Source organism: Carcharodon carcharias, chromosome 3 (assembly GCF_017639515.1).
Source record: "Carcharodon carcharias isolate sCarCar2 chromosome 3, sCarCar2.pri, whole genome shotgun sequence".
NCBI lineage: Eukaryota > Metazoa > Chordata > Chondrichthyes > Lamniformes > Lamnidae > Carcharodon > Carcharodon carcharias.
This window is the reverse complement of record NC_054469.1, coordinates 89,092,656-89,111,382: the sequence shown is the minus strand read 5'-3', so window position 1 is coordinate 89,111,382 and position 18,727 is coordinate 89,092,656. Positions and strand designations below refer to the sequence as shown.

The 18,727-nt window shown below is 41.2% G+C and overlaps 1 protein-coding gene across 1 annotated transcript in view; it reads left to right on the top strand.

Annotated features, from left to right (window-relative positions):
• The window catches only part of pdia4 (protein disulfide isomerase family A, member 4), a 46,465-nt gene that overhangs the window by 13,542 nt on the left and 14,196 nt on the right, over window positions 1-18,727 (top strand). The window contains exons 2-6 of the mRNA XM_041185098.1: window positions 2,171-2,336; window positions 4,439-4,644; window positions 10,234-10,372; window positions 10,659-10,864; window positions 15,350-15,508. Coding sequence (XP_041041032.1) covers window positions 2,171-2,336; window positions 4,439-4,644; window positions 10,234-10,372; window positions 10,659-10,864; window positions 15,350-15,508 — 876 coding nt within the window. The remainder of the gene's footprint in view (window positions 1-2,170; window positions 2,337-4,438; window positions 4,645-10,233; window positions 10,373-10,658; window positions 10,865-15,349; window positions 15,509-18,727) is intronic.

The window sequence follows — 18,727 nt, the reverse complement described above, 5'->3', positions numbered from 1 at the left end:
TTCCAAGTATTCTGAAATCTCATCCTTAATAATGGACTCTAAAATCTTACCAACGACTGAGGTCAGGCTAATCGGCCTGTAATTTCCTGTCTTTTACCTCATTCCTTTCTTAAACGGGGGTCACGTTGGCAATTTTCCAGTCCTCTGCAACCCTCCCTGACTCGAGTGATTCCTGAGAGATCACCACTAATGCCTCCACTATCTCTTCAGCCATCTCCTTCAGAACTCTGGGGTGTAATCCATCTAGTCCAGGTGATTTATCCACCTTCAGACCTTTCAGTTTCCCTAGCACCTTCTCCTTGGTAATGGCCACCATACTCACCTTCTGTCCCCCAACTCTCTTGAACTTTGGGGATGTTACTCGTGTCTTCTATTGTAAAGACTGATGCAAAGTACCTATTCAGTTCCTTCGCCATTTTTTTGTTCCCCACTACTACTTCTCCAGCGTCATTTTGCAGTGGCCCAATGTCCACTTTTTCCTCTCTCTTACCCTTTATAAATCTAAAAAAAACTCTTGCAATCTTCTTTTATATTACTAGCTAGTTTATCTTCATATTTAATCTTCTCCCTCCTTATTTCTTTTTTAGTTGTCCTCTGTTAGTCTTTGTAGACTTCCCAATCCCCTGGCTTCCCAATGCTCTTCGCTGCATTGTATGCTTTCTCTTTAGCTTTTATTCTGTCCCTGACTTCCCTTGTCAGTCATGGTTGCCTCGTCCTCCCTTTAGTATGCTTCTTCCTAGGGATGACTTTTTGCTGTGTCTCCCAAATTACTCCCATAAACTCCTGCCATTGCTGTTCCACTGTAATTCCTGCTAGGCTCATCTCCCAGTCAATTCTGGCCAGCTCCTTCTTCATGCCTCTGTAGTTACCTTTATTCAACTGTAATACCGTTACATCTGATTCCAGATTTTTCCTCCCAAATTGCAGGGTAAATTCTATCATATTGTATCATTGCCACAGAAGGCTGTGGCAGCCAGGTCATTGAGTGTATTTCAGACCGTGATAGATAGGTTCTTGATTGGTAAGGAGATCAAAGGTTATGGAGAGAAGGTGGGAGAATGGGATTGAGAAACTTATCAGCCGTGATTGAATGCTGGAGCAGACCCGATGGGCCGAATGACCTAATTTCTGCTCATATGTCTTATGGTCTTATATTGTGGTCACTTCCTCCTAAGGGTTCCTTCGCCTTAAGCTCCCTTATCAAACCTGCCTCATTACGCATCACTAAATCTAGAATTGCCTGTTCCCTAGTGGGTTCCACTTCAAGCTGCTCCAAAAAGCCATCTCATAGACATTCCACAAATTCCTTTTCTTGGGATCCACGACCAACCTGATTTTCCCAGTCTACCTGCATATTGAAACCCCCCATGATCACTGTAACCTTGTCTAATTACTGCCTCTGGGCCTCAGCTCTTGGCCTCCTGCTCGCTCCAGCTTTCTTTCTTAGACCACTCCTTTGTTTGCAAAAGAGCAGAATAGTAGTTTGTCCCTCAGTCCACCAAACTCAAGAGTTAAGCACTCTGTCTCGCTGCACTCTCTCTTGAGGATTTGTGCTACTTGCTTTGTGCATCTGCTAAACCACCTGTATTTATACTAGCTGAAATTCCAGTGACCTGAGCCAGCCACTGCTTGAAAGCTATTATTGAACCTGCTCAAGTTCAGGATCTTGTTTATTTTAACAGCTTACTGACTTGTTTTGCATTATGGATTATGAAATCTGTCTCAAACTTGTAGATCACTCTGTAAAGTGGTTGTGGGATTAACTGTAATGTAGGAAGTTACCAGCCAATCCTTGCATTCTTCAGAGCTAAAAGCAGTGAATATTAAAGCAATACTTATAGTGATCACTGGATTGTGGATATTAAGTGGTTTGCCTTGGTCTAATCTTGTTATGGTGGGCCCATGGCTTTATTTTCAAATCTTGATTTTTACTGTACAGTGACAACCCCACCTCCCCAGTTGTTCAACATATTTGTATTCACAATTATTAAGCATTGTAACATGTATTGTGTGCCCATTTGAATACAAAAATGTAGTTAATAACTGGCAACTAATTTTTATATAAAAGTTGGAGTTGGAAATTAGCTTTTAGGCTAAAGTAGAGCAAATAACATTTAAAATGCATATTTAGTATCCTTACACGGTGCTAAAAGCTGTTTACTATTTCTAGAATCTGATGGAGAAGAGGAGGAAGGGGCTGATGAAGACGATGAGGAGGAAGAGGACGATGCTGAGTCTGTCAAGGAAGAAAATGGGGTTTGGATTTTGACGGATGCAAACTATGATTCCTTCATTGCAGACAAAGAAATTGTGCTGATTGAATTTTATGCCCCTTGGTGGGTATATACTTTAATGAAACCTTGTTTATTGATGCAAAGAAATCTGATATGAGTATGATTTTTCTTCATGTAATAAAAATGTTGCAAATAATTTGACCATAATGCTACTTCGTAGAGTTATACAACACAGGAAGTTATTCGGCCCTTTGTGTCTGGGGCATAGGGTACAAGAGATTGAAGGTTATGCTGACTTTATATAAGACACTCGTTAAACCCCAGCTGGAGTATTGTGTACAGTTCTGGGTGCCACATTATAGGAAGTATGTGAACACATTGGAGAGAGTGCAGAAGAGGCTTACAAGAATGGTTCCAGGGAAACTTCAGTTACGAAGTTGAATTGGGGAGGTTGGCACTCTTCCCCTTGGAGAGAAGGCGGCTAAGAGGAGATTTGATAGAGATGCTCAAAATCATGGCGCTGGACAGAGTAGATAGGGAGAAGCTGTTCCTGGTCGCAGAAGGATCAAGTACAAGCAGGCACAGATTTAGTGAGTTGCAAAAGAAACAAATGTGACATGAGAGAGAACCTTTTCACACAACGAGTCATTCATGTCTGAAATGCACTGCCTGAAAGTGTAGTGGAGGCATTCAAGAGGGCATTAGATGATTATTTGAATAGAAAGAATGTGCAGAGGTATGGGGAAAAGATAGGGCAATGGCACTAGGTCATGTTGCTCATTTGGAGAGCTGGTGCAGACACGATGGACCGAATGGCCTCCTTTGCTGTTAAAATTTTGTCTGTGCCTTCTCTCTGATACAACTATTCCATTAGTTCCACTCCCCCTTGCTCTTTCATCATAGCACTGCAAATGGTTCCTTTTGATAGTTACTGTTGAATCTGCTTTTCAGGCAATGCATTCCAAATCTTCACACTTTTTTTAAAAAACTCATGTTCCCCTTGGTTTTTTTGCCAATTATCTTAAATCTGTATCCTCTGATTACTGACCATTCTGCTGGTGGAAACTGTTTCTTCCTATGTGCTGTCTATTCTACCAGCACCCCTCATAATTTTGAACACCTTTATTAAATCTCCCATAACACTGTTAGCTCTCAGCAGACCAATCCAAGCTCTCTGGTCTCTCCAAATAACTAAATTCCCTCAACCCCTGGTTCCATTGTAGTAAATCTCCTCCATACTTCAAGGTTTTGTCATCCTTTCTGAAGTGTGATATCTAGAATGGCATGTAATAATCTATCTAATGTCTATTCAATAATTTATAAAGTTTACCATAAATTCATTTTGTACTCTGCTTCTATCTACAAAACCTAGGATCCCATATAGACTTTTAACAGATGTATCAACTTGAACCTACAACCTTCATGCTAGATTTTTGTTTTTGAGCCACCAGGTCACTGGTCCTATACCCATTTAAAATTTAACAGCTTAATTTATACTACCTGTCTTCATTTTCCATTCTAAAATGCACCACATCACACTTCTCTACATTAAATTTCATCTGCAATCCACTTGATGGTTTTTTAAAAGAATTAGCTGTTTTGTGTAATTAATGGAACATGAAATGGACATAGAAAATGAATCTGGCTAGGGTAGACTACATTCTTGAATTATGTTTTGAGGCTCCAAATGTCAGCCATAGCTGAGTGGGTAGCACTCTTGACTCTGTCAAAACATTATGGATTCGAGTCTCATTCAACATTCCTAGCGCAGTACTGAGGGAGTGCTGCACTGAGATGCCATGTTTCAGATCTTGGCCCCCATTTATTCTCAGATGTACATTAGAAATCCCACAGTACTATTTGAAGGTGAGGGAAGTTATCCTTGGTTTCTTGGTCAATATGTATCCCTCAATCAACATAATTAAAACAAATTATTTGGTCATTATCAAATTTTTGTTTTGGGGAGCTTGCTGTGCGCAAGTTGCATTTCCTACATTCTAACAGAGACTGTTCTTAGAACTTTGGGGCACCTTGAGGTTCTGAAAGATGCTATGCAAGTCTTTTTCATATACTTTTTGGTGTTTTAAAATGTTGCCAACACTTTGGAATGTTAATGCCATGTGTGCATTAAATTTTGCAATTCTGCCAGATACTTAGCATGAGATTAATCTATGGATTCATCAATTCTTTTTTTTCTTCTGTAGGTGTGAACAGTGTAAGCAGTTTGCACCAGCATATGAAAAGATTGCCAGTGAGTTGAAAGAATATGATCCTCCTATTCCTGTTGCCAAAGTTGATGGCCCATCACAATCTGACTTGGGTCTTCGCTTTGACATTGCTATGTACCCCACATTCAAAATTGTGAAAAATGGGCAGCCAATTAACTACAAAGGAGCATTGGTGAAGGATGGTAAGACAATTTTCTAGTTACTTGTTAAATAAAAGCTTCAAATAATAACATGCAGAATAGAATTTTGCTGCAGCAAACTGAAGCTTATATATGTTGGTTAACCATCTTACCAATCCTAGAATTTAATTGAGCCATTGCCTGTAGCTCTAATTAGAGGCAAGCCTTTGTTACCTCATGCACCATGACAAAACAGTGGTTATTTTGTACGGTACATTTTAGAAGTATACTTATGGTCTTAAAGTAGCACGCTTCCATAATAAACCACTGCCATTTTCCAAACAGAGGCATTTAATTTTATTGAACTTTCATCAAAGCCTCAGCACACTGGATTAGGGCTGTCAACTCTGATTGAGGCAGTCCAGCAGGCTTTATCACATAACATTCTGGGCATATGCCCAATCTGCCAAATGTTATTGTATTTATCTTTATGAATATTGACTCTCCAATATTTGGTTATTTTTGATTGTGGTTTCATGCCAACAGTTGTTGTATATCCAAGTTTCAAGAACCAGGAGACTATCCAGGAGCAGGGAAGAAGGAAGCATAGGAGCAGGAGTAGGCCGTTCGCCCCATCGAGCCTGTTCCATCATTCAAGTTAGATCATGGTTGATCATCTATCTCAATGCCACTTTCCTGCACTATCCCCATATCCCTTGATGCCATTAGTCTCCATAAATATATTAGTTTCTGTCTTGAACATGCTCAATGATTGTTTTCACAGCCCTTTGGGGTAGAGAATTCCAAAGATTCACCACCCTCTGTGAAGACATTCCTCCTCATCTCCAAACCTAAATGGCCTACACTTCATTCTGAGACTGTGTCCTCTGGCCCTAGACCCACCAGCCAAGGGAAACATCTGATCTGCACCTATCCTGTCACACCCTGTAAGAATTTTGCAAATTACGATGAGCTCACCTTTCATTCTTCAACTCTAGAGAATATAGGTCCAGTTTCCTCAATCTCTCCTCATACAACAATGCTGCCATCCCAGGGATTAGTCTGGTGAACCTCTGTTGCACTCCCTCCATGGTGAATGTATCCTTCCTTGGATAAGGAGACCAAAACTGTGCATCGTTTTCCAGGTGTAGTCTCAACAAAACTTTATACAATTGCAGCAAGACATCTTTACACTTATACTCAAATCCCCTTGCGATAAAGGCCAACATACCATTTGTCTTCACAATTATTCATGTTATATTCCATCTGCCATGTTCTTGTCCATTCACTTAGCCTGTTCAAGACCTATTGAAACCTCCTTGACTCTTCCTCGCAACTTGCATTCCTGCCTGGTTTTGTGACATCAGTAAATTTGGAAATATTACATTTGGTCCCCATTTCCAAATTATTTTGTTATTCATTCATGGGATGTGGGCATAGCTGGCTAGGCCAGCATTTATTGTCCATCCCTAATTGCCCTTGAGAAGCTGGTGGTGAGCTGCCCTCTTGAACCGCTGCAGTCCATGTGGTGTAGGTACACCCACAGTGCTTTTAGGAAGGGAGTTCCAGGATTTTGATCCATCAACAGTGACGGAGTGGCCCTATATTTCTAAGCCAGGATGGTGAGTGACTTGGAGGGGAACTTCCAGATGGTGGTGTTCCCATATATCTGCAACCCTTGTCCTTCAGGATGGTAGTGGTCGTGGATTTGGAAGGTGATGTCTAAGGAGCCTTGGTGAGTTCCAGGAAAGATTATGAAGAGCTGTGGCCCCAGCACTGATTCTCATGGTAACCACCTAGTAACAGGCTGCCATCCTGAGAATGACTTGTTTATTTTTTGTCTGTTAACAATTCTCAATCCATGGCATTATATTACCCACAATCCCATGTGCTCTCATGCTGCTTACTAATCTGTGTGCAACCTTACCAAAAGCCTTCTGAAAATCCAAATACGCCACATCTACTGGCGTATATCTATGCTATAGGTAACATCCTCAAAAATCTCCCAAGTTTGTCAAATCTAATTTCCATTTCAAAAATACATGTTGACTCTGCCCAATCATATTATTTTCAAGTGTCTAGTTATCACATCCTTTATACTGTAATAAATTCGTTAACATTTTTCCTACTTTTGACATCAAACTAACAGACCTATAGTTCTGGTTTCTCTTTCCCTCCCTTCTTAAATAGAGGGGTTACATTCACTACTTTCCAGTCTGCAGGAGCCTTTCCAGAATCTATAGAATTTTGTAAGATAACCATCAATGCATCCACAACTCTATTGGCACTTCCTTCAGCACTCTAGGATGAAGCTCATCAGGCCCAGGGGGTTTATCAACCTTCAATCCAATTAATTTGAGTACTACCTGCTTATTAATGCTAATTTCTTTCAGTTCCTTATTTTCACAAGCCTCTTGGTTCCCTAGTATTTTTTGACATTTTCTGTATCTTTTTCAGCATAGAAAGGCAAATTAATTGTTTAGTTTCTCCACTCTCACCCTATTCTACATTATAAATTCTCCTATCTCCACCTGCGATGGGCCCCACATTTTTCCTTGCTAATCCTTTTCCTTTCACATATCTAAAAGACGATTGCAGTCTGCTTGTTCCTCACTAGTTTGTATTCATATTCTCTTTTCCCTTTTGTTTTAGTTTCCTTTGCTGGATTTGAAATTGTTCCCAATCCTCAGCCTTAATACTTTTCAGGCATCCTTGTAAGCCACTTCCTTTGATCTACCTAATGCAGTCTTTAACTTTTTTTAGCCACAGTTGATTCACTTTTCCTGTTGGATTTTTGTATCTTAGAGGAATGTATGTTTGTTGTAGACCATGTAATACTTCTCTAATACTGCCTGACTACTGTCAAATGTTTGTGTATTTTCCAAATCCACCATAGCCAACTTGCCCTTCATACCTTTATAGTTTCTTTTGTTCAGGTTTAAGATCCTAGTTTCAGTATGAACTATATAACTTTCAAACTTAATGTAAAACTCCATATTATGGTCACTTTCCTAAAGGCTCCTTTACAGCAAAGTTAGCCCTTTCTCATTACATAATGCTAAATCTGAATAGCCTGGTCTCTATTTCATTCATCAACGTACTGCTCCAGTTACCCATCTCGTACACACTCCAGGAATTCACCCCTCACAGCATTAGTGGTGATTTAGGTTTATTGAGTCTGTATGTAAATTGAAGCCTCCGATTATTACTGTATTTTCTTTGTTACATGCGGCTCTAAATTCCTGATTTATACTCTACCCAATATTACCACTGCAGCTTGGTGGCCTACAAAAACTCCCATCAATGTTTACTACCCTTGCTGTTGCTTAGCTTCACCCAAACTGATTCTACATCTTGATCCTTCGTTCTAAGAACCCCTCTCTCAAATGTACTGTTCTTGTCCCTTATTAACAGTGCTACCCCACCTCTTTTTGCCTATCCTTCCTAAATCCTGAATATCCACTTCCTGCTTTGGTCACCCTGTGGCCAGATGTATCTAATGACAATTAAATCATACTCCTCACCTCCTGAGCCTTCAAATCATCTACCTTATTGTGAATGCTGTGTGCATTGAGTGCCCTTAACCTAGTCTTTATATCATTATTCCACATTCTGATCCTGTTTGCTTGCCTTTGCTTCATCTGCTTTCTAATTTCATTATTACCTTCCTACTTCCCATTACCAGATTTGCTTCCTTCCAGTCTGAGTTTCCTCTCACGTTCCCATCCTCCTGCCAATCTAGTTTAAGCCTCCCGCAACAGCACTAGCAAACCTTATTTACTCATCAAAGCACTTCATGATTTTGAATACCTCATCAAATCTCCTCTTAACCTTCTCTGCTTTAAGCAGAATAAGAACAGCTTCTCCAGTCTCTTCACATAGCTCATGTCCTTCATTCCTGTTACCATTCAAGTAAATCACTTCTGCACCCTCTTTATGGCCTTGACATCCATCTGTAATGTAATGCCCAGAATTGACTGTGCTACTCCAGCTGAAGTCTAACCAGCTAAACCTGTCAACTCAATGAACACTGGTTCAGGTTCCAACTCTGAATTGCAGAACTCAATTAGTTCTGCAAGTCCTGTACTTGGACTTCACTGATCAAAACCAGGTGACATGCGACTGACCTAAATCAAACCAAAAGATTGCACGTAGGGCAGCAGGGTCAGTGTGGCAGCTTTCAGAGCACATTGTTCAAAATTTAGCTCAGCACCAACATTCCTAAACCACTTGAAAGAATTTTTTTTCGTACAATTCAGCTTGGGGAGGCCATTCTGCCCTGATGCTGATGTGCTGTGCTATCCTGTAACCCCATGCCATCGCGCATCTTCTCCCCACTCAAAGGTGTCACTAGGCAAGTTTAAATAGCTCACCTTCCGGGCTACTGGAAGCGCAACTTGAGTTATGCCCCATTGCAGGAAATTCCCGCTTACTCCAGAATAGTTGGGCACTGTACATTGGATTCATGGTGCTGCAATTGATTTACACTTTTGTCAATCTATTAACCATCTGTACAAGACAGTATTGTCCAGTTCTTCTGTTACCTTTGTGATGGGCAAAGGAAAGTGGAGGTTCAGAAAAGACTGCAGTCTATTTCACCAGTCCCAAAAATTTCCTTAACAAACACCTAATCACATGGCCAAATCTCTCTTACTGATCTGTAATGATTCAGTGTAAAACCATTTAATTAATTAATTCCATGATATGAGACATTTGTGGATGAAAACAAAGATATTGTAGCAGATAAATAAGAATGAGAGCAAATGGACTGAGTGATGCACTTGTTCATCACTTAGTTCCACCTCCATAATATTGCCTGGCTCCATTGCTACCTCAGCACATCTGCTGAAACATTTCAACATTAGCTTTCAACACAGGGGAATGGCACTGGGTGAATTGCTCTTACAGAGAGCCAGCACAGATACAATGTGCTGAATGGCCTCCTATGTCTGACTATTTGTGTTCTTTCGTTTTAGGTCTTGGGTTTGGCTTTTGGCATCATAATTTTGTCTCTTATGAATGTGGGGATCTTATGTAAAATTAATTTACAATTGCAACTTGATGGTTGTAAAACACAAGCTGATTCACAATTTGCCATTAAAATGGAAGAAACTATTGAAGGGAAGCTGAAATATTACTATTTGTAATAGTGGGTATTTGTCATGAAGGCACATTGGAGCAAAATTTGCCCAGCATCTAAAATGTGGCACATATGACCTGAAAGAACTTGTTGCTCTCTGCAGAAGCTTGTTTGGGCCATCTTTTTTTACACTTAATGTTCAATGCTTAGCTTTAATGCAGAATCTGAAATGTATATTGATTTATATTTTGTGAAAATTTTGAGAAGCAATTGGAAAACCTCATTTATGAAGCACAACAGCCTAGCAGAGTCTGCACCTTCTTGAAATTCATTTTTGTGATGAGCATTGTACATTTGTCCACTTAAACATATCCTGTAAATTTTTAACACAGCTGTAGAATTAGGCACAGAAATAGTTTACATGATGTATTTAACTACATGAACAATTTAGCCTAGCTAGCCCCACCCCTGCTTGCTCCCCATATCCTTAAATATTTGTCGTCTTCAAACAACTGTCTAATTCAGTTTTAAAAGAATCATCCTTAGTTTTAATATTTTAAACCTTTCAACAGAACTTTTATCTAAAGTGAAAGAAGTAGCTTCCCCTGACTGGATTCCACCACCTGAAGCAACCATCGTTTTGACAGAAGATACCTTTGATGATGTGGTGAATGATGCTGATATCATCCTAGTGGAGTTCTATGCTCCTTGGTCAGTACACAAACTTTTTTTAAAAATTTATCACGTGTCTGAAAACTGAGTGCTACCATTGTTGGAAATTGGTGTGTGACACAAAGGAGTTAGAAGATTAGACAATAATAAAGCATTATTTTACGATATGTTATGAAGTAATTGCTATGCATAGTTGAAGGAAGCTCTACCTTATTAGCTTGTAAACACTACCAAAAACAAATGTAACAAGCATGTACATTTGTGTATTTCTGGTATGATTTTATAATATCAAATGCCAGTTGTATTGACTCCCATTTTGTTACAGGTGTGGGCACTGTAAAAAGCTTGCTCCACAATACGAGGAAGCTGCCCAGGAGCTTGGCAAGCGTTCTGTGCCGATTTTACTTGCTAAAGTAGATGCCACTACTGAAACAAAGCTTGCTAACAAGTACCAGGTCACTGGCTATCCTACCCTGAAAATTTTCCGCAAGGGTAAACCTTTTGAATATAATGGACCAAGGGATACAGAAGGTAATATACTATTTGATTGTCCATTCATACCTATTACTTTATAGAGTATCACTATTAAATATGTTTTCTGCAACTGTATAAAAAGAAAACCACGCTGGAGTGGAGCAGTGACTATACTGTTCACTGTGGAGCAGGGTCAGTCCTATGGGGTGCCCGATGACTGGCCCTAATTCAATATTCACACTAGCTTCCACTTTATACTGAGCCCACTACAAGGGGATTAGGAAATGATGAGAGTCAGCCTTAAGAGAAAAGTTGAAGGGAAAATACCCATGTACAATGTCAAAAAATATTTCCACCTTTCTTTTGTATTTTTCTGACTTAGATATGGCCAGAAAAAGCCTGAAAGTGAAATAAGTGGAAAGGCAGGGAACAGTCTATCAGCAAATAATGTGGTGCAATATTTGATCACTAATGTAGGACTCATGGGATTGGGGTATTACATTAAAATGGATTCAGGATTGTTAATGGACAGAAAACAGCAGGTATAAATGGGACTTTTCAGGTTGGCAGGCTGTTAACAAGCAGGATACTGCAAGGAATCTGTACTTGGGCTATAGCTATTTGCAAACTGTGTTCATGACTTCCATGGTGGGGGGTGTGGGGGGCTGCATTTAATGTAACCAAGTTTGCTGATGATGCAAAGTTAAGTGGGAAAGTAAGCAGTGAACAGGATGCAAAGGGGCTGCAGAGGAATATAGGCAGGGTGGGTTGGCAAGAAAATGGCAGGTGAAAAACAGTGTAGCAAAATGTGATATTATCCAGTTCGCTAATAAAAAGCAGAATCAGTATTTTTTGAATGGTGAGACAAGGCAGTGTTTGCATTCAGAGAGACTTGGGTGTCCTTCGTGAATCGGAGTTAACATGGTACATCAAACAATTAAGGAAAATTATATACTCTAATCCCATTATAAATAAAGGTACCAAGAATAAAGAAATTTTGCTACAATTATCAAGGGCATTGAGGCCACGTTTAAAGAGTGGTGTGTCTAGTTTTGGCCTCCTTACCAGAAGGGTACATTTGCCCTTGAGCGAATGCAGCAACAGTTCACCAGACTGGTTCTTGGAATAAGGGGATTGTCCCGTGAGGAGAGAGTGAGTAGTTTGGGCCTATATTTCCTGGATTTTAAAATAAAAGATGATCTACTTGAAACATTTAAAATTAAGTGGCTTGACAGCAGATGCTAACAAAATCTAGCCCTGGCTGGGGAATCTCAAATAGGGTGTCGCAATCACCAAACAAGGAGTCAGCCATTTAGAATTGAGCTGAGGAGAAATTTCTTCGCTCAGCATTGTGAATCTTTGGAGCGCTCTCACTCAGTGCTTTGGATGCTTGGCTATTGAATATATTCAATGCAGAGGCCAATTAATTTTGGGGTACTAAGGAAATTGGGAAATATGGGGATTGTGCAGGAGGATGAAGTTGAAGATCATGGCTGATCTTGTTGAATGGTGGGACAGGCTTGAAGTGTCAAAACGGCATGCTTCAGCTCCTATTTATCTTCTGAAGTAAGAGGTCATGAATCAGCTATATGAGATGTGTGTTTGATTTCCTGGAGGTAAAAAGAGAGGATGACTTTGATGGGCGATGCTGTTCCTTTTACATAAGTCAGCTGCAGTTTTCCTTGCAACCAGTGGCACAGATTGGCAAGTGGTTTAGTTGACTAAGAGCCAGAGCAGTTCCCCATGATTGTTGCCAAATATAAATCAAATAAGAAATGATGCTTTAAAACCAACCTCCACTTGGATATCTTGAGGCCTGAGAAGTTGATACCATAAGAGCCTTTTGCACATTGCGTCCTGTAATGCTGCACAGTGTGCTTACACTGGAGCTCCACTATTGGGTTAATAAGTTACTGTATTTTATGGAACAGCACTGAATGTGGACCAGAGATGTCCTCTGTTTGCTCTCCAGCTTGTGATGTGTTAACTAATCGTACTATGGGCAGCATTAAAATTTGCCTTCAATCCCCCAGGATTGGGAGGTGAAAATCAACTAAGTTTACACCATGATTACTATCCAGTGACCACTGGATAGAAACACAGTAAATTTACAGTACAAACGGGGCCATTCAGCCCATGTCTGTGCCAGCCAAAAAAGAACAATCCAGACCAATCCAACTTTGTAGCCTTTGGCCTGTAGCCCTCTAACACTTCCAATTGCATCTGCAAGGTTTTTAAATGTAGCAAGGGTTTCTACCTCCATCACCCTTTCAGGCAGTGAGTTCCAATTCCCTTGCCCTCTGAGTGAAAAGAACTCTCCTCAACTTCCCTCTAATATTTCTTCCAATTACTTAAAATCTATGCCCCCTAGTTATTGACTCCTCTGCCAAAGGAAATGGGTCCTTTGTATCTACTCTATAGGCCTTTCATTTTATTTTTTGAATAAAATTTTATACAACTTAATTAAATTTCCTTTCAACCTCCTGTGTTCCAAAGAAAATAACCCTAACCTATCCAATATTTCCTCATAGCTAGAACTCTCCATTCTCAAATCTTTACTGTTCGCTTTCTAATGTGACTACATCCTTCTTCTAATGCAATAACCAGAACGGTACACAATACTGTGGTCTAACTAGTGTTTTCCATGGTTCTAACATAATCTCCCTGCTCTTATACTCCAGGCCTTGGTCAATAAAGGATTGTATCCCATCTGTTGCCTTAACCACTTTACCCTCTTGCCCTGCTACCTTCAGGATCTATGAACATGCACTCCAAGGTCGGTCTTCCTTCACACTTTGGAGTTCCACCATTTAGTGTGTTTCCTTTCCTTGTTTGCTATCCCAAAATGCATTACCTCACACTTCTCCAGACTGAATTCCATTTGCCACTTTTCTGCCCACCTGACTAGATTATTGGCTCCTTTCTCATTGTCAATCAGGGTCTTTAATTTTCTGATCAGTCCTTGTCAAAAGCCTTGCTAAAATAGACTATCTTGCACACTACTCTCATCCACCCTCATTGTTGTCTCCTCAAAACATTCAATCAAGTTCAACACAAACTTCCCTTAACAGATTCATGCCAACTGCCCTTGATTAATCCATGGTCCTCTGAAACCCAATTTATACCATCTCTCTGAATTTTTTCCAATAACTGACCCACCGCTAAGTTTAGGCCTAACTGACCCGTAATTACTGTAAGGGCTAACTCTTCCTCTTTTTGAACAACAGTACAACATTAGCAGTCCACCAGCACCTTGCCAGAGAGGATTGAGCAATGACAGTCAGAGCCTCTGATAAAGCAGTCTGGGGTACATTTTCAAGTGGGTGTAGTGGTTTTCCCATTTTCAAAGATGCTAAACACCTCAATATTTCCTCCCTCTGTCTATCCTACCCAATATCTTCACACTATTCCATTACAGCATTTGCTTCATCCTCCTGTGAAAAAGGATGCAAAGTGTTCATTAAGAACCATGCTTGTTAATTGTAATTAATTGTATGCAGTTGGTGGACATTAACAGAGGATTCATGCATGCCCCCATAAATTGGGAACACAAACTGTGGGTTAGGAGCATATTTTATGATTTCTCTATTTATTTATTTATTTATTTATATATATTTATTTATATATTTATTTATTTATATTTATATATATAAATGCTTCACCTGGCATTCTAGAACATAACGATGTCCACGTCTTCGACCACCACATACGTTACCTTTTTGGTTTCTAAGCCCTACTCTTTCCTCGGTTATCTTTCGCTCTTTTTGTATTTGTAACACATCTTTGAGTTTTCCTTGATTTTGCTCATCAATATTTTGCCATGCCTTCTCTTGACTTTGCTAATTTCCTTTTTAATTTCATCCCTGCACTGTCTTATACTTCCCTAGGCTTTCTGCAGTGTTGAGCTCTTAACATCCAACACATGCTTTCCTTTTTTTGCCTATCCTGCTTTTATACTCTTTTGACATCCAGCAGGGGCTGGTGTAGATTTCGGAGTCCCACGCTGCTTCTCAGTGAGAACATATTTATTCTAAATCCCCTCTATCTCTTTTTAATGCCTCCCACTGCTCTGACACTGTTTTACCTTCAAGGAGCTGTTTCCAGTACACTTTTACCAAATCACATCTCAACTTAGTAATATTTAACTCTCCCCGATTTCAAATTTCTACTCTTGGCCTTTCTTTATATTTCCCTGAATTATGATTAATAACATTGAAATGCTATCCCACTGATGTTCTTTCCACCTTCCCAAATTAATTCCCTAAAACCAAGCCCAGAACTGTCTCTTCTCTTGCACGTACTGGCTAAAAGAAAAAGTTTGCACTTGGGCTTGGGTTCGACTTTCTCTTAATTTAAAATGCTCATTTTTGTGTTTTTCGGCAAGGCACATGATTGTTATTGTACAACAAAAGTCAGTATCTCCACAAGGCGTGGTTATTCTAGCAAGAGGTTTAGAAAGAGTACTTTATAACACTTGAGCACTCTGTTACCATAATGTTTTGTAATACTAAAACTCATGTTTACCTTTTCTTTTAAACTTAGGTATTATTGAACATATGATTGAACAGGCTGGCCCACCTTCCAAACAAATTCAAGCTCTTAAGCAAGTTCAAGAATTCCTTAAGGATGGTGATGATGTGATAATTATGGGAATTTTTAATGGCGAGCAAGACCTAGCTTATCGTACCTATCAAGATGCCTGTGAGTAGTTTGCAATGCCATAGAACTAGGTAACTGTACTTGCTGTGGGTGGGGGACAGGTAGAGCTGGATAGAGGGCCAGTGATAGGCGGAGATTGCCAAAAGATGTCATCCAATATGATGCCACCACCAAACACATCTTCCCTTCACCAACGCACGCCCCCCCCCAACCCCCGTGGCATTCCACAGGGATTGTTCCCTCCGGGACACCCTGGTCCACTCCTCCATCACCCCCTACACCTCAACCCCCTCCCATGGCACCTTCCCTTGCAACCGCAGAAGGTGCAACACTTGCCCCTTTACTTCCTCCCTCCTCACCATCCAAGGGTCTAAACACTCCTTTCAAGTAAAACAGCATTTCACTCGCACTTCCCTCAATTTAGTCTACTGCATTCGCTGCTCCCAGTGTGGTTTCCTCTACATTGGAGAGACCAAACGCAGATTGGGTGACTGCTTTGTGGAACACCTTCGGTCTGTCTGCAAGCATGACTCAGACCTCGCTGTCCACCCTGCCCACATGTCCGTCCTTGGCCTGCTGCAACTTTCCAGTGAAGCTCAATGCAAACTGGAGGAACAGCACCTCATCTTCCGACTAGGCACTTTACAGCCTTCCGGACTGAATATTGAGTTCAACAACTTTAGATCATGAACTCTCTCCTCCATCCCCACCCCCTTTCCGACCCCCCCTCCTTTTTTCCAATAATTTATATGTATTTTTCCTTTCCCACCTTTTTCCATTATTTTTAAATGTGTTTCCATCCATTGTTTTATCTCTACCTTTTAGCCTATTTCGATCCCTTCTCCCCCACCCCACCCTCACTAGGGCTATCTGTCCCTTGCTCGTCCTGCTTTCTACCCTTAATGTCACCATTAGCACATATCTTAGCTAATATCACCACCGTCAACACCTCTTTGTCCTATAGTCTATGACATCTTTTGGCAATCTCCACCTATCACTGGCCCTTTATCCAGCTCTACCTGCCTCTCTTTCCCACCCCCCCCACAATTGAACCAACTTATATCTTACCTCTTTTCTATTTTTCCTTAATTCTGATGAAGTCATTCAAACTTGAAACGTTAACTGTATTCCTCTCCGCAGATGCTGTCAGACCTGCTGAGTTTTTCCAGGTATTTTTATTTTTGTTGAAGAGGGAAAAGCTTACTTGACTCCATCCTCACCAACCTGCCGCTACAGCATCTGTCCGTGACAGTCTCGGTAGGAGTGACCATTGCACAGTCATTGTGGAGATGAAGCCCCGACTTCACAGTAGGGATATCCTCCATCGTGTTGTGTGGGCAGTACCACTGTAAAGTGGGATAGGTTTCAAACAGATCCAACAACTCAAGACTGGGCATCCATGAGGTGCTGTGGGCCATCAGCAGCAGCAGAATTGTACTCAAACACAATCTGTAACCTCATGGCCCAGCATATCTCCTACTCTACCATTACCATCAAACCAGGGGATCAACGAAGAGTGCAGGAGGGCATGCCAGGAGCAGCACCAGGCATACCTAAAAATGAGTTGTTAACCTGGTGAAGTATAACACAGGATTACTTGGATGCCAAACTGCTTAAGCAGCAAGTGATACAGAGCTAAGTGATCCCATAACCAGCAGATCAGATCTAAGCTCTGCAGTCCTGCCACATCCAGTCGTGAATGGTGGTGGACAATTAAACAAGTCACTGGAGGAGGCAGCTTCACAAATATCGGCACCCTCAATGCGGGAGCCCAGCAGATCAGTGCAAAAGATATGGCTAAATCATTTGCTACAATCTTCAGCCAGAAGTGCCAAGTGGATGATCCATCTCAGCCTCCTCCAGAGGTCCCCAGCATCAAAGGTGCCAGTCTTCAGCCAATTCAATTCACTCCATGTGATTTCATGAAACAGCTAAAGGCCCTGGATACTGCAAAGGCTATGGGCAATGACTACATTCTGGCAGTGGCACTGAAGACTTGTGCTCCAGAACTTGCCGCACCCCTAGCCTAGCTGTTCCAGTACAGCTACAGCAATGGCATCTACTTGGCTTTGTGGAAAATTGCCCAGGTGTGTCCTGCGCACAAAAAAAGGATAAATCTAACCCAGCCAATTACTGCCCCATCAGTCTACTCTCTATCATCAGTAAAGTGATGGAAGAGGTCATCAACATTGCTGTCAAGTGGCATTTGCTTAGCAATAAACTGCTCACTGATGCCCAGTTTGGGTTCTGCCTGGGCCACTCAGCTCCTGACCTCCTTGCAGCATTAGTTCAAACATGGACAAAAGAGCTGAACTCGTGAGGTGAGAGTGACTGCCCTTGACATCAAGGCTGCATTTGAACGATTGAGGCATCAGGGAGCCCTAGCAAAACTGGGGTCTATAGGAATCGGGGAAAACTCTCTTCTGGTTGGAGTCATAACTAGCACAAAGGAGAATGGTTGTGGTTGTTGGATGTAAGTCATCTCTGCTGCAGGACATCATTGTGGGAGTTCCTCAGGGTAGTGTCCTAGATGCAACCACCTTCAGCTGCCTCAACAATGACCTTCCTTCCATCATAAGGTTAGAAGTGGGGATATTTGCTGATGATTGCACAATGTTCAGCACCATTCGTGACTCCTCAGATACTGAAGAAGTCCATGTCTAAATGCAGCGAGACCTGGACAATATCCAAGCTTGGGCTGACAAGTGGCAAGTAACATTTGCACTGCACAAGTGCCAGGCAATGACCATCTTCAACAAGAGAGAATCTAAGCATTGCCCCTTGATGTTCAATGTCATTGCCATCACTGAATCCCCCACTATCAACATCCTAGGGGTTACCATTGACCAAAAACTAAACTGGACTAGCCATATAAATACTGTGACTACAAGAGCAGGTCAGAGGCTAAGAATCTTGCAGTGAGTAACTCACTTCCTGACTCCCAAAGCCTGTCCACCATCTACAAGGCACAAGTCAGGAGTGTGATGGAATACTCCCCACTTGCCTGGATGAGTGCAGTTCCAACAACACTCAAGAAGCTTGACACCATCCAGGACAAAGCAGCCAATTTGATTGGCATCCCTTCTACAAACATTCACTCCCTCCACCACTGACATGCAGCAGCAGTGTGTACCATCCACAAGATGCACTGCAGGAATTCACCAAGGCTCCTTCAACAGCACCTTCCAAACCCATAACCATTACCATCTAGAAGGACAAGGGCAGCAGATAGATGTGAACACCACCACCTGGAAGTTTTCC